The 17,200-nt window shown below is 35.7% G+C and overlaps 1 protein-coding gene across 1 annotated transcript in view; it reads left to right on the top strand.

Annotated features, from left to right (window-relative positions):
* GAS6 (growth arrest specific 6) overlaps nucleotides 1-16,748 on the top strand; it is a 96,127-nt gene extending 79,379 nt beyond the window's left edge. The window contains exons 11-15 of the mRNA XM_003765705.4: nucleotides 3,372-3,536; nucleotides 6,211-6,379; nucleotides 11,306-11,478; nucleotides 14,322-14,550; nucleotides 16,535-16,748. Coding sequence (XP_003765753.1) covers nucleotides 3,372-3,536; nucleotides 6,211-6,379; nucleotides 11,306-11,478; nucleotides 14,322-14,550; nucleotides 16,535-16,689 — 891 coding nt within the window. The 3' untranslated portion in view covers nucleotides 16,690-16,748. The remainder of the gene's footprint in view (nucleotides 1-3,371; nucleotides 3,537-6,210; nucleotides 6,380-11,305; nucleotides 11,479-14,321; nucleotides 14,551-16,534) is intronic.
* The last annotated feature ends 452 nt before the right edge of the window (nucleotides 16,749-17,200 follow it).

The following is a 17,200-nucleotide window of genomic DNA, read 5'->3' as shown; positions in this document are numbered from 1 at the left end:
GAGGCAATTGGAGTTAAATGACTTGCCCAACATCACACAGCTAATGAATATTAAGTATTTGAGATCAGATTTGAACTCAGGTCCTCCTGATTCCAGTCAGGACTCTATCCGCTGTGTCACCTATCTGTACCATCCTCATCACTTCTTACCTGAACTATTGCTTACCTGAAACTTCCTATTTTCTTTTCCTTCTTTGATCCTCTCCCCACTCTAATACACCCCTTTCATAGATGCCAAAATGACTTCCCTAATGTTCAAATCTATTCATGTCGCTTCTATCCTACCCCCTTATTCTGCAAATTCCAATAATTCTCCCCATGGTTTCAGGATTCAAACACAAACACCTTTGTTTAAAATTTAAAGCTTTTCATGATATATACTCTTTCTACTTTTTCAAGCTTCTTACACTTCACTTCACCCTTCCTTATCGTCTGCAATCCAATCTTACTGTCATATCAGCAAATTAAAGTGTATTTTCTCTTACACAGGCTGTTCTATCTCCCATCTCCATGCTTTTTTATAGGTTGTCTCCTTTACCTAGAATGTATCATTTCTCACCTCCACTTCTTGGAATCTCTGATTTTCTTAACTTAGCTGTTACCATCTTTATGAGGCTTTTCCTGGTACCTCTTTCCCACAGTGCACTTACTCCAAAAAAATTACTTTATATTTTGTATATACTTGTAAATGTATACCTTGTCTCTGCCATTAGAATATAACCTCATTGAAAATAAGAAAGTTTTAAATTTTGTCTTTGTATCTCTATTTCTTGGCATAGTGCCTGCATAGAGTAAGTGCTTAATAAATGCTGGTTGGTTGGTTGGTGAATCTAGACTAAGTTTCAATTTTTTCAACCATAAAGTGAGGGGATAGGATAGGATAAATAAGATAGAATAACAATAGGATAAATGGGATAAGATAGTGACAGGACAAATAGGATAGGACAGGATAGATAAAATTAAATAGGATTGGATATATAGGATAGGGTAGGGTTGGAGCTCTTTCAACTTTAAATTCTATGATCCTCAGCCCTAGAGACCAATTGATTTTACCAGTTATCCTGGGGGATCCAAGTGGGCAAAGAATGTAATATCTTTGCCTTGAGAACCCTTTGGAGTAGTCCTTGGAGTATGAGACTAAATTATATTTTAGTGCCTTTCCTAGGACGAATGTGAATCATTGTGTTAGCCTTGGAATTGACTTGACCTCTTTGCAGAGCCTCAGGACAATGAAGGTTTGGGAATTTTCTCCCATTCTCTATTAGGTCCTTGTCTCTCTCTAGAAATAGCTTTTTGGGACTGAGGAAGGGAGACAAAATGGTATTGGCTTTGCTACAGGCATTTTCCAAAATTGCAGTTTATACTACACAAGTGGATCAAAATGGCCTTTTGGGGGAATAGTTAAGGCAGAAGCTGAAGTGGGCTAGGGTTTTTAATCTAGTTATCTTAACTATAACCCCTAATTTGTTACATTTATTTAAGATTATCTCATCTTATTTCAGTTGTGCCACTCACCAGTTACATGACATTGGGCGAATCATCTAAACTCCATGGCTTTTAGGGTTTTGTTTTTTTTTATCTGTTATACAAAGTATTAAATTAGATGATCTTTAAGATCCCTTCCAATTCTAGATGCCATGGATATGCTGCTATTATTGTCATTATATTGGGCTTTTTAATAGAACTAAACCTTGCCAAAACCAAAAATCCTTTATGCAAGATAAATCCCAAAAGCATCCAAGATTCCAACATCTAGAATGGTAGAATGGGAAAAGGCCTAGACTTGTAATCAGAGGACCTGGGTCCAGGTCTTGGAACTTACCTTTTTAAGCCTCATAGAAGAATGGGGAAGTTAGAAGGGGAGTAGAAACAAAAAATAATAGTTCTATTCAAAGGTTTGATGGGCTGTTATGTGTAGGAGAGATTCAGCTTGTTTGTTCAGCCCTAGAGGACCGAATTAGAAGTATTGGGAGGAAGTTGCCAGGAAAGAAATTTAGGCTTCATATCTGGAAAATTGTCTTAACAATTTGTTGTTGTTCAGTCGTTTTCAGTCATGTCCAACTCTTTGTGACCTTAATCTGGGATTTCTTGGCAAAGATACTAGCGTGGTTTGCCATTTCCTTTTCCAGTTCATTTTCAGATGAAGAAACTGAGGCAAAAAGAAGAGGTTAACTGCCTTGTCCAGAGTCACATAGCTACAAGTGTCTGAAACCAGTCACTTAGGTCTTTCTGATTCCAGGCCTGGCACTCTGTCCACTGTGCCACCTAGCTGCCCTATAAATATAGGTTGTCCACAAAAAATTGTTAATTTGCCCAAATTGATTTCCCATGTTGCTCAGTAAAAGGTTAGGCTGCCTTCTTCAGCAATAGAGGGTATGGGAAATACACATTCATTTTCACAGGAGGATGGCATTGGAACTAGAAGAAACTTTAGAAGTCACTTGGTCCAGCTCTTTATTTGTAAAAGCTTAATTTAAATGATTTAGTTGAAGTTGCATGGGAATAAGGGGCAGATATAAATCCAACTCCTCTAACTCTAAATTTTAAACTCTTCTCATCATATCAACCACCTAAACTCAATATATGTATGAAAGTATATGCTTCAATATTATTATTATCTGAACAACTGGTGATAATGACATCAGATCTTATCTAGATCGATCCTTAGATGTAATACACACAATTCATGTCTGGACACATAGTGTTCCATGTGCCCCATGACATGGTAGAACTTCTCCTTTACTTAACATTTGAGACTAACTTCAGGTAGATTTACCAAAAGACACTCTTGTGTCTGTGTTTTTTTACTGTTGGAGTCATGTCTTGTACCTTCAGAGAGCCAGAAAAGATGAAGAACATTCTGTCCACCCAGAGGGAAGAAGGGAAATAGATCTCACTTAATTGTTCCAAAAGATGTTTTGTTATATATGAAGCCTGAGATCTTCAAAGAGAGAAAAACCACATTGCAAATATGTCTGGGTCTCCTAACCTCTGTTTGATGCTTTTAATACTTAGATGTCAGTCTATTTGTTCTTTAGATGAGTCCAGTATCTAAAAAAATGGACTTTTTGGTGCCCTGAAAAATTATGTTGTAAATCATGTCTTATTATATTAAGCATGCATCATAGTATTGGACAGACCTGCTGCTTCTTTTCAATTGACAGCAACAGCTTTTCTAAGTTCTCAAAACATTGTCCTGGCTCATGGCAAAAATGCATGTTGTTCCTTATGAGTTCATTTGCCCTGAACATAGAAAGGTCGAAACAGCTGAAGTTTTTGAACAGTTGTAGAAGTAATTGAGTTTCTATCTTCTCCCCTGGAATTCAGTTGCCCCTCTCTGAAGGAAAATTCTCACCCTTTGTTCTCCCTCAGATTTCTGTTGAGGAGGTGGAGAGAAATCTTGTGATCAAGGTTAACAGTGATGCTGTTATGAAAATAGCAGTCTCTGGGGAACTTTTTCAGTTGTACCGAGGATTGTATCAGCTGAACCTAACAGTAGGAGGCATTCCTTTTAAAGATAAATACCTCATTCACCCGGTAAGTACCATCATTAATCACTGACTATTAATGAATGTATGTCAGTATGTCCTAGAGGCTGAGATGTGTTAGGAAGATACTTTTCCTCCATCTGCTAATAGACAATATTAACTAAGCTTGGCAAGGGGCCTAGGAAAAGGAGAAAGCTATTTCACCATTTCAAAAAGAAGACCTACATTTTTAAAGTCATATGAGCTAGTCATCCCTCTTTCTTTATTCCAACTTAGTTTTCAGGGTGAAAATCACTTAAGATTAAGAGAAAAGTAATTTTCTTTCTCTTTTTCAAAAGAGAAATTTGTTCTGAACTGAACTGAAATTTGGGAATATGTTAGAAAGTTATTCATAGTAAAATTTCCATAGAAATAATCTTGATGAGAAAATCTGAAGCGATCATTTTTCAAAAAACTATCTTTGCCTTCTTCTCCACTCCACCCCAACCTGCCTTTGTGGCAATGGACCTTTTACCTTGGTTTTTCCCTATCTTTAATGATCTTTAGATAATTGGCTAAAATTCTCGTGAATGTAAATTTAATTTCCATAACAAAGAAAAAAGCTGCATGAGCATCTAGGGATGCCAGATTGTGAAAGTTCTTGGCTACCTTCCCTAGCTTTTGCTCTTCACAGGTGGTCAGAGGGGAGGCATCTGAGGAATAAGGGAGTGTCAGCTCTCACATTCCCCTCCAAAGTCTGATTCATTTTTTCAAGGTCTCAAGTTCAACAGCAGTTGATACTAGACCTCCTTGGCCCATTAATTTTAGAGATAAAGTAAACAGAAAGCAGTAAAATGAATTGAATTGATTTGTCTAAGACTGAGCATTCTGACATGGATAGTATTAACATTAAGAGGCCCTGAGATGATCAGAATTTTCCTATATAGTTTAAACAAAATTAGCTTTAAGAATATCAGGGGGGGAAAATTTAAAAAATTAAAAAAAAAAAAAAAAAAGAACATCAGGGAACAGATTTTTTTGAGGTGGGTACAGTTTATTATCAGTTTTAAAGGAAGGAAAGGCAAAGTACAAAGAACTTCAGTGTATCATTTTCTGGACTTGATTGATAAACCTTAAAAATCACATAAGCTTTCTAGGGCTTCCTTTTTTTTTTTTAAATTAAAAATTAGTGAACAAATATCCATTTTTCTCCTTCCCATTTCCCCCCACCATTAAAAAAAAAAGAAAGAAAAACAAAATAGGTTCCGAATGGATACATACTTTAGACATCAAGGGTGACATCATAAATGAATTAGAGAACAAGGGAAAAAATTATCCTTTATATCTATATTAATTGGGGAACAGTTCATGACCAAACAAGAATAGGGGGTTCACAGAAGATAAAATGGGCTTTATTCTCTTAGTTTTAAAATGAATGGTTTGAATTCTATATTCTCCAAATTCTCTTCCAGTTTTAAATACTATTACCCCATGTCTAAGGGTGCCAAGATCCTTTCCATCACTAATAAGTTGCATATAATTCCTTGATTTGATATTGAGATTAAGATATTTGGTATGCTTATCAAATTTATGGGTGACACAAAGCTAAGAGAAATATGTTAGCTAATGCAAATGACAGAATTGGGATGCCACCCCCCAAAAAAATCTGAGCAAGACAGAATAATGCATCATAACTAAAAAGATTTAGTTGGAATAAATGTAAAACACTGTACTTGGATTCAAAAAATTAATTGTACAAATACTGAATGGAAGATATGACTAGAAAGTTTTGGAAGTCTACAAGCCCAATATTAGTTAACTGATATACCAGCTAAAAAAGCTAATGTAGCTTCAGGAAAGATGCAATAAGAGAAGCATAATTTTCAGACTGAAGAAGGGCATAGATTATTGTAGGGATAGTTTTGTCTAGCTTAATATACCATATAAATGAGCATATCATATATTGTATATTGTATATATAATGAGATATCATTATCATCACTGATGGTAGTATTGATCTTATTGTCTCCTTCTTTGGTCTTAGTAAAGTACTATATGTTTAATTAAGGAAAGGCCCTTGAAAAAGGGCCTTAAAGAACCAGAGTGAGTCCAAAAGAGGACAATTTGTATGGTAGATGGTATTCAACTATATTATATGTTATCTCACTTTATGTTTATAACAATCTTATAAGAGGCTATTAATTAATCTCATTTTACTGATGAGGAACATGAGGCTGAATGGTTAAGTGATTAGCTTAGAATTATGTAGCTAATAAGTATGTGATGTTGGATTAAAACCTATTCCTTTGTGACCTCAAAGTCTAAGCCTCCATCTATGCTATTTTATTAAAGGTTTTGGAATGAAATAACCATTTCTCAAGGATATTGTGGAAGGGATTCTTACCTAAGCTTTGAGTTGGAATAAATAGCTTCTGAGTTCCCTTGCAACTCCTCTGTGAGTTCTTAGAATAAATTGGATTTTTGCAAATTGAAACATGATCTGATTGAAAGCTATAATAATGTATATATATATATATATATATATATATATATATATATATATATATATGCTCAAATGTATCTGTAAATGGGGAGTTACTCCTGCCTGTCTCCTGATGGGTTATTCTGTGGATTTGGTTACACCCACTGGGTCCCGCTGCCCCTTTTTTGGTCTCTGGGAGCACACATCTTTCCTTGCCATCCCCCACCCCAAGAAAGCTATTGGGATTCTCCTGTCTTTCCAGATAAACCCTCGTTTGGATGGTTGCATGAGGAGCTGGAACTGGTTGGATGGGGATGATACCACAATCCAAGATATAGTAAAAACGAATAGCAGAATGCAGTGTTTCTCAGTGATGTCAAGAGGATCCTTCTACCCTGGCAGTGGATTTGCATATTTTAGTCTAAATTACAGTAAGTGATTACAATATAATGGCTATAATCATATTCCTTAGACCCTTACTTATTAGCTGTGTGACCCCAGTGGGAAAGTCACTTTGTTTGCCTCACTTTCCTCATCTATAAAATGAGCTAAAGAAGGAAATGCCAAAAAGTCCAGTAAAGAATGGGAAATGACTGAACAACAATATTATTCTCTGGCCAAAAAGAAACTTTTTTAAAAATCATCTATCTGTGGCCTGAAAGGAGTTTGTCCTTGAAACTTATATTATATTTTGATAAATTTGTTATTTAACAAAACTTCCACCCAATAATAGTATAGAGATATGTATATATATCCATTCCTTTCACTTGGATACATTTAAATATTGTTAGATAAAGGGGCAAAGATGTTGATTCCAGTTCTAACTATATGAAAATATGAATCCTCAAGAGGGCAAAATTATTAAATTCTATTCCATTGTGTTAAGATTTAATGGAATCTCAGTTCTTTATTTATGTTAATTAATATATTATTCATAGTTCTAAATTTGTTAAACATACCATCTATGTTTTCATTCTAATCCTCATCAGTGATGAAATTAGGCTCTTGCTGTGCCTTCATCTCTCTTTATTCTCACATTCAGATCCTAGATCAGTCTCACAACTATCTCTCTGTGACATCCCTACTTCAAAATGCTTTATTCTCATCTTGGTCATGATGTCTGGGGTACCCAAACAGCATAGGAAACACATAAGAATTTAGGAAGTAGACATATATCAAAGAACAGTTAAGACATCAAGTCAATGAAATTTGACAATTTCATATAATCCTTCTATCTTCATTTGAAAAGGATAATAAGATCTTATAGTATTCCAACTTTCTGTCCATTGTCAAAATCCCTCCCTTAAACCTGATATATCACTCCTGGCTTCTCTTTAGTCCTTAATTTCCCTAAATAGTGCTTTAATCAACCTAAAGGTAGCAAGGGCCACTTAATCCATCTTTTTATCCTTTTTCTTTGTGTTGCTTTTTTTTTTTTTTTTTTGGGGGGGGGGAATGATATTTCGGCCTATATGGATTATTGTCATTTCAAGATGAATGTAGTTTTGATCCTACTTTCCACCTTCCCCTCACTACTCAGTTGCCCTCTTTCTTGCCCAACTTCTTGGTCACTGATAGAATTGTAACCTTTTCTTTAGAGATTTTTTTTGCGTGTGACCTTCCTTTTCCCACATTCAAACTCAGTCTTAGAACTGTCTCTCTAACATTGCTGCTCTTATGCAACATTCAAGCCATTTTATATCTGAAAAAGTGGCCCAATTAGGCCACATCTAGATCGACTCTAGATACACCTTTTTAGCAAGAGCATTATTTGCTTTGAGGGTGTTCACGTGAGGAAAGGTAATGTTCGGGCCAGCTTTCCGGGGGTCCTCAGGATCAGCCCACTCTTAGTTGAGGAATGCAGGAGGCCAAAGAGTCATTAGGAGGATGATCAAAAATGGAATGTTTTATTTCCAGTCCTTCTTAGCCCTTATATACCTTAGTACAATCACATCATTACAATATACTGAACATGTGTGAACTAGAGAACCGTTACATCACCATGCTAAGTAGTAAGTATATATGTGAACCAGAGAACCATCATCTCAACAATTCCACTGAGTTAACACCTTGTTTCGAGTATACTTCTCCAGAATTCTGGCCCTCTTCAGGAAAGAAAGAAGGCTTAAAGGCCTTAAATTCATGGCCTATCTGTTAAAGGAACTACCAGTGTTTAATCTTAAGTCTCTTATAAGATATGAATACTGGTTTTCAGTATTTAATAGTTGTCATATGGGAAAAGGGATTTATTTGCTGTAGAACTCCCCAGAGGTTAGAATTAGGTGAAATGTCAGAGTGTGTGTGTGTGTGTGTGTGTGTGTGTGTGTGTGTTATTCATATATAGGGACAGCTAGGTAGTGTTGTGGATAGAGGGTAGGGCCTAAAGTGAATTCAAATCTGACCTCTAATAAATATTAGCTGTGTGATCCTGGTCAAGTCTCTTATACCTGTTTGCCTCAGTTTTTTCATCTGTAAAATGAGCTGGAAAAGGAAATGGCAAAACATTCCAGTATCTTTGCCAAATAAATCCCGAATGGGGTTAAGCATGACTGAAAGAACAACATAGTGGTAGGAGATGCCAGCCAGATTACAAAGAGTCAGATTTCAGCTTGATGTAAAAAGAAAAAAAAGCAAATTTCCCCAAGAATTAAAACTATCCCAAAATGTAATGGACTAACTTGACAGAGTTCCATTAAAGATCTTCAAGCAAAGGCTAGGCAACCATTTGATATAGTATAAAAACCATCTTTATTTGGATTAAATAGTCTTTGAGGTCCTTTCCAACTCTGAAAAATTCTGTGATTCTCTTTAATTCTCATTCATACCATCTCAACCTGTTCATCCAACCAAAGTAACAATGAACCACCATCATTCAAGACGGTTATAGATCACGCCATTTCCCAAGAGTTTAACTGCATTCATTCTAAATGAAGCTCTGTTCAGGGAGGAGCACAGATATATCTAATGTTTGTTTGTTCAGCTTGTTAGTTTGTTGAAAACTCCTACCACTCCTCTACATTGAAAGCTATTTTTTTCAACCTTATCTTTCTGATGAATGAAGTCCTAGGACAATGATGCCCACATTATGAAGAGTCTTTTGGACTCTTCATAAATCCTAAACATTGTCCATGTCTATCTTGGGATGTGAGATGAATCTATTAGGAATTAGAAAGGGATTATGCACTCACTAAGTCCTTATATCCTTGGGAAATTTTCAGAAGGGATTTTGGAGGCAGGGTGTGAAGTGCTATAGTTTCTATATTTTTTTTCCTTGGGAAAATTGCTTTAGAGAAGTTTATTCTCTTGATTAAGAAAGAGCTTATTGCTAATTATAAATCACAGCATCTTTTTTAAAGCATCTTTAAAATTGCCAGACTATGAGTCTATTATCTATAGAGTAGATAATTGCTCACAAGGAACAAATCATAAGTTCAATTTCTTTAAAATATGCAAAATCAAACAAAAATATAAAACAAAAAACCAAAACATACTCCCCAAAAACCCATGCAAACAAAAAAAAAATCACCGATAACTTAAAAAATTAACTTTTAGTGGAGTCTAGACCTGTAATTACATCAGTAGAGAGAACTGCCAGAAAGGCAGATCAGAAGCTGTTCTATAAGTCATAGTCTTGCAGAATTGTTTGAATAACAATAGCTAGCATCTATATAGCACATTTAATAGTTGACATTTTATATGACACTTAATATGATAATAGCAAATAAGCACTATACAAATATTATGTCATTTGAGCTTCATAACAATACTGGGAGATATGTGCTATTATTATCCCCATTGTCCCAGAACTGGTTTTGAATTCAAATCTCCCTGATTCTAGGTCCAATGCTTTATTCACTATACCCTCTAGATATCTTTAGCCAATAACTCTCAGGTGGTGTAACACCCAGGAATACTGTTCTCTTCAAAAAAAAAAAAAATATTCCATGTAATTGCTTCTACAAAATGCAAAAAACATTGGAAAAACATTTCAAGTTTTTGAAGTTATTTATTGATAAAGCTACATTTGTATAATGTCTTCCATGTATCTCATAATTAATCTTATTTGATCCTTTCAAGTATTAACACTAATATTATTGCCTTTAGTATATAGATGAGAAACCTGAGGCTAAGAGATACAAAATAAATTGTTTCAGGTCTCCTAGCTAGGTAGAAGAAGACTGGAACTTGATCCCAAGCTCCCCATTTCCAGAGTTAACTGCTCTTTCCAGCCCCGCCCCCCCACTCTGCTCCACTGAATGAGGAAGCTATTATCAAGTACATTTAATCACAAGGTAGAAAACATTTGTTTCTGCTTGAAGTAATATTCAGAATGCCTGGCATCTGTATTACTTTTACTTTTTTTATATATTTATCTGTCTTTTAAATCACCTGAAAAATCAGTTAGAAGATTCAATGGCTAATATGGTGTTTTAGCATCTAAAAAGGGATTCAGGAAGAGTTTTATGATTTCTTGTAGATTAGAGAAGGCAGCTATTGAATTACTCTAGAAAGGCAGAGGAATTCAGAAAAAACAATATAGACAATGGGACAGGTTCAAAGGTGAGTGGAAGGATGAGAGGGTCATTCATATGCTTGTACAATTTTAGAGTTGCAAAGGACCTTAGAAATCACTTAGTTCTTTACAGTTGTAGGACATCCCCCTTCATGTATATATTTAGATATTATTTGCTGAGTCAACTACTAGATTGGCTTCTTTCCAAGTTGATTCCTGTTTACTAATTAAAAATCTCAACCTCAAATGAATATAATTGGACAGATTTACCATTGTGCCCATTTTTCCATTTATACAACACTGCTTATGACCTTTTAGACCCCCAACTTCTTAAAATATGGTCCACATATTTTTACATGTATCACCCACATATGGGGTCTCATCTGAATGGCAGATCATGAAATTATGATTTATTATCAGTAAATGTTTGACTTGTATATCAATTTTATATACCTACATACCTTGGGTCACATAAAAATTTCTCATGTGAAAAGGAATCACAAGTGAAAAGTTTAAGAAGCCTTGGCTTTTAGAGCAGAAGTTCTTAACCTGGAGTTCATAAACTTATAGAAAAAATTTTGATAATTATATTTTAATATAATTGGTTTATTTTATAATCTGCATTTATCCTTTATATTATTCATTTAAAAATTTCATTCTGAAAGGAGTCCCAGGGTGTTCAAGGGATCCGTGGCACAAACACACAAGCCTAAGATTATCTGCATTGGAGCATCATCAAAGCTATTTGAAGTGGATTGTATACTTGCTCTCCTCTCTCTCTCAATCCAGCCTTCCTGTTATCCCTTTATTCTTTTTTTTTTCTACCATGTGCCTTTCTTCATAGCTCAACCAGCTGATGGAGATGAAATTCAAAGAACCTGGGGAATAGAAATAACTGCTGAGATCCGCCCTGCCACTGATACTGGAGTTCTGCTTGCCCTGATTAGCGAAGAAAAAACTGTTCCTCTCTCCTTGGCCTTAGTAGACTACCATTCCACAAAAAAACTCAAAAAACAGGTAAGTGTTTCCACCAATTCCAGTAATAATGGAAAAGCTATTAAAACTATTCACAACTTGTCCAAACAAAAAACTTTCTTTAGGAAAGCTTGAGTTCAAATCCAGATTTAGACACTTAGTAACCCTATGTGAATCATCTTTTAACTTTGGTTTTCCCTCAGTTTCCTCATTGTAAAATGAGGATAATAAAACAACTGTTGCCCGGTTGTTATGAGAATAAGATATCAGTATTTGCAAAACTTTTAAGTGTTACATAAATATTCATTATTGTTATTATTATTTTATTAGCCAATCTTTCTTCAAGTATGCAAAGTTATTTATGTTTTCTATGCTTTGTAGATTCAAAAAGTTACTTTAACTAGATTTTAAAATTTATTTTAGTTTTTAATCCTAGAAAAACTATGGCATAAAAGCTTAGAAAAGTCTCATTTGGCTTTGGGGGCACCTAAATATGTAGTTGCCAGTTAGATGGCAGAATGTATAGGGTACCAGACTTGGAATCAAGAACACCTGAGTTCAAACTTGACCTTACTAGCTATGTGACCCTGCCAAGTCACTTAACCACTATTTTCCTAAGTTTTCTTATTTATAAAATAAAAATAATGATAGCACTTACCTCCCATGGTTGTTATGAGCATCAAATGAGAGAACAATTATAAATCATTTATTACAGTGCCTGATATACAGTCATCACTATATAAATATTAACTATTAGAATTATTATTAGTATTACCTGCCTGATTTTGGGAAAACTATTTTCTCTAGGCCTTTATTTCCTCATTTATGAATTGAAAAGGTTGGACTAAATCTCTTGGTCCCTTTCAGCTCAAAACTTAGGATTCAAAATAGTGTTACTCAAAGAACCCCAACTGGAACCATGAAATAGAGGCTCTGTAAATCTGCCAGATGATGAGCTAGCTTTCAGATGTACTGACCAGAGATGGCCATGGTCCATATACTCTTTCCAATTTTTCTCCCAAGCCAAACAACCAATGTTTGAAAGATAACATACATAGGTGGGTTCCTTTAAATAGCTTTCTGTTCATGAACTTCCTCCTTGGATGGGAGCGTCAGGAAGGTAATGGTACAGAAGCAAAGGTTTATTCTACTCTCCAAAGAATTCACATTATAGTCAGTGGTAGAGTCTTACTGGATCCTTTGTGGACACACCATTGAAACTAGATTATGCTGTTATGCTCTTAACTAGATGTAATTAAAGATTGGCTTTTGATTGCATTGTTAATATGAACTGAGCAACACACCAAAAGAATAAGCATTAGTCAACATTTCCTTTCTCAGGAAATACTTAAATTTAGCCTCTACTTTCAGTACAAAGACATGCATATTTGGCTTCCTAAATTTCTAGAATGTATAATACTATCTCTGGAACTGTGCAGATATCCAACCCATAGTCTAAGTATATGTTCTACTTGGAAGCCTGGGAAAAGTAATGGGCATTGGATGAGACTGATAGATGATATTCTCCATCTTGTTGATATTCTTAGAAAAGGAAGACCAAGTTTTGTCCTATAAACCTCAGAGCCATCACTTGGATTGGCTGACCCAGACTTTGTTCAGGGCACTACAATTTAGAGGCACCTTGTAAAAACAACTTCAAGTAAAAACAACTCAATTCAGCACTTCTTTAGCAAGAATAGTTAGTTAAAACTGGGAGCTACTAAATGAGGCAAAATTTCTTCACCTGTACCCAAAGATACCTTGCTCCAGCAGCAAATTCAAGGTATCCCAAAAATCTCTTCCAATCCATTCCAAGTCAAATGAATTCATCTTAGAAAAGAAATTAATTAATTTAATTTGTTACGATGTCATTCATACTAATTGCAATTGGCTTATTTTGTGGTGCTTGTCCTGGGTAAAGTTTTTTAATGGCTCTGGTATCTACTATCTACCTCCAGCAACTCTTGGATCTATTCCATTCTCCCTACTCCTACCACAAGTTCAAGCCCTCATTGCCTCTCTTCTGGCCTATTATAATAGTTTCCTAATTGACTTCTCTTTATCTCTCTCCTTTCCATTCTATCCTCTGCCCAGCTTCCAAAATGCTATTTCTAAAACCCAGGTTTGACTATATCTGACCATATTATTCCCTTCCTCGGAAAGCTAACCATAATGATCTGCTTACTGAATCCTTAACCCAACATTCCATTTCTTATACCTTAATACCTTTGTCCAGACTCTTTCCCTATGCCTTCTTCCTTCTTGCTTCTGCTTCTTGGAAAACTCTTGACTCTCTCAAGGGTCATTTTTACAAGAAGCCTTTCCCAATGCTCCTAGTTGTTCCTTCTCTGTATAGGCACATCACTAGAGATTTTTGTATATCCTATGCTTTTGATATATTTTCTTAGTCACTTTCTGTCATTTTTTACTCTTATGTGATTTCATTTGGTGTTTTCTTGGCAGAGATTCTAGAGTGGTTTGCCATTTCCTTCTCCAGTTCATTTTACAGATGAGGAAACTAAGACAAATAGGGTTAAGTGACTTGCCCAAGGTCACATAGCCAGTAAGTGTCTGAGACCAAATTTGGACTTAGGTTCTCCTGACTCCAGGTCAGGTGTTCTCTCTGCTGCACCACCTAGTTGCTCAAATCCTTGCTGCCTATTCTTGCTAAACATGTTGTACTTCTCTAGCAGACTGTAATCTCCTTGAAGGTGAGGAGTGATTCATGTTTGTCTTTGTATGCCCAGTACCTAGCAAAGTGTTTGGAACACAGTGGGGGCTTATTAATGATTGCTTATTAATTGACTAACTGAATGATAAGTAAATATTTATGCCTCTGACTGGTCTCCCCTTGCTTATTCAGGTTTATCTGTTTTTTCCTTTAGTTGGTTGTCCTGGCAATAGAACATGTGCCCATGACCTTCATGGAAATCAAAGTCTGTGATGGTCAAGACCATTTGGTGGAAGTCCGCATAAAGGAGGGAGAGATAGCCCTGACTGTAGATGGAACGAAGGGACAGATGGAAGTGAGCCCTTCCCAATTGAATGAAAGATTGTCTGCCTTGAAAAAATACACACAGAGTTCCTTAAAAACATATGCTGGTGGACTCCCAGGTAAGGCTGTGATTCTGCTACCACAAAATTTCACTCCTTTCTGTCCAAATGCCAGCAGTAGTGGGAGGATAAGAGCAATGCGGTTACTCTCATCTCCCTTGACCTTCATCACGTTGTTTACAGCAAAATGAAACTTAGAGGAGGGTTCAGTTTTCTCATGATTAAAATGAGGCTTGGGACTTTTTTTTTAAGTAGGGAAAGGAGAAGCTAGATTATAGACTTTCTCTGGTCAAGTGGGGAAATCACTTCTGCAACCAAAGACTGTGGTCAGCATTGCTTATTCAGAGGCGATTTCACCAGCCTGAGGGAATCCCTAGTGAGGAAATTCCCCCTACTCAGGGATGTGCTGGAGTCAACCTCAAAATGTACTCTAGACTCCACAGATGAATGTCAAATGTTTTACACATTGGATATAAGCAAATGCTTCAAATCAGGACTTAATTTGTTTTGTTGATTTTTTTTTAGGCTTATGATTGAATTAATAATGCAGATTGAATTTAAAATTTGTTACCTATCCATTTTTTAGGAGAGACAATTGCTAAACATTTATCAGAATACCCTTGCTCCCAACCAATGCTAAATGGCAACTATTCCATACTCTGGAGTCTTAGAGGGAGTTGCCTGGGTTTAGTGACTTGTGCAAAAGTAATATGTCTTGAACTTGGGCTTTGCTGACCCCAAAGTCATCTCTCTGATCAGGTGGTTTCTCTCCAGCTTTCTTTTGTCTATAAATTGGAAGTGTCTTGTTGAATTCTAATTATAGTACAATTGGTTTGAGCCAAGTTAGTGTTCTTCCCTTTTCTTTAAGAGCAATCTGCGCATAGAAATCTGTACAAAATGAATGTTAGACATCTTATATACAATCAAGAGAGATCAGTGTCATAGTGTATAGAAGATCCAGAAGACAAAAATATGTTGCATCATGTCTCACATGTTATGTTGCTTCTTGTGCAATAATAAGATGTCTGTAAATATAATCCCACTAGCCTATCTTGTACTAAGGGTCACCCATCAAATGTTAGGGAGTATTGAATCTAAAGAAGTAGCATGTCAGTCTGATAGTCAGAATTTTCAATTTAATTATTTTTAAATATTGTTGCCCACAGGCATATGATCACAGTAACATGATGGTAGCTATAAAGCCAGAGCCAGGTGTTTATACATCTCAGTTATCTCCCCCAGTCAATCCAATTTTCTTGGCTACAATAACAAGCTATATGCTAAAGATTTCTAGCCTGAATCATCTTACTTTTTTGAAAATCTTTTTGCTTTTTAAATAAAAGTAAAATTTGCCTCCTGGCTTCCTCAAACTGATGGTACCCTCTTTTTCCAAACTAATTTCATATTATCACCCTTCTCTGTACTCTGTATCCCAGCCAAACTCTTCATAGCTCTTACCTTCAGGTACATGCTGCATTCTCTCTCTTCTATATCTTTGATTAAATTCTTCCATATCTGGCATTCTTGCCTATGTCATCTAGAATGCTTTTCCTTTTTTTCTTTTTCCTTGTTGAATCCTTACTCATCCTTTAAAACCTAACTAAGATGGATTTTAAAGGGAAAAGCCTTTCCATAGTAACATGGTAATTAACTTCCCTATCAGACATCAGAGAGCAACTGGTTTTGATAGTTTCTGGTGTCATCACATAATGTTGTATACTCTTTCAAACTATATTAGTGTTTTATCCCCCTATTAGTCTGTACTTGCTAGGAATAGAAGCTCAAATGAAATAAGATATGTATTGTGTAATATACAATATATAATATGTGTACTATAAGGAGAATTCATAGGATCAGAGAAAAGCAAAGGATAAAGAATGGGCAAGATTATTGACTGATGACAGAATGAGCACAGGGAAGAGAAAACTGACTACTGTATGGGGCCTATTATCAAAGGGATGATTTTCTGAAGCTGAGGGACACATTCATTACAGATGGCATGTCATGCTAAAGATGTTTTGTTTTTCCTTCCTTTTTAACCCAGATGTTCCTGTGATGTCAGCTCCAGTCACTGCATTCTACCATGGCTGCATGACCCTGATGGTCAACCAGAAAACATTAGATTTAGATGAGGCCATGTATAAACACGGTGACATCACATCACATTCTTGTCCTCCGACTGAGCAAGCTGGTCAGTAGCCTCCGCGGAAACAGTCTACACACTTTATAACCAAAAACTTTTCATGCTTTTCTTTTACCAAAAAAAAAAGTATAAATTATTCAGTCTCCTTATGCTGTATAGTTTCTCTTAAAAAAACACTGAAGTTCGGTAGGAGCTACTGATCCTTACAATCGATCATTGAAATCTTCCTTTGCCCTGTGGCCAAACCTTTGTAATATATTTGTAAATAGCTGAGAAGACTAATATTGATCAGAAACCACACACAAAAACTCCAAAAGCTTTTCATGAAATGAATGTTGAGTCTTGAGGGAACAGAGAAGCCTGGAAACATATCAACATAGACTTGAAGAAAATAATAGTTCTCTGTTATTTTTATTACAAATATTTCTTTCTGATTTATGAAATATGAAAGAATAAAATATTTACAGAAAACTTTTTAACTCCGTGTCTAAAGGCGTTTTTTCTTCTGCGTGACCGAACCATGTGGAATTATCAGGGATGAAAAGGAAACTGTCAGTAGCAGAGCCA

Source organism: Sarcophilus harrisii, chromosome 3 (genome assembly GCF_902635505.1).
Source record: "Sarcophilus harrisii chromosome 3, mSarHar1.11, whole genome shotgun sequence".
Lineage (NCBI taxonomy): Eukaryota > Metazoa > Chordata > Mammalia > Dasyuromorphia > Dasyuridae > Sarcophilus > Sarcophilus harrisii.
Note: the sequence above shows the minus strand (reverse complement) of the source record. Positions and strands in the feature narration are given on the sequence as shown.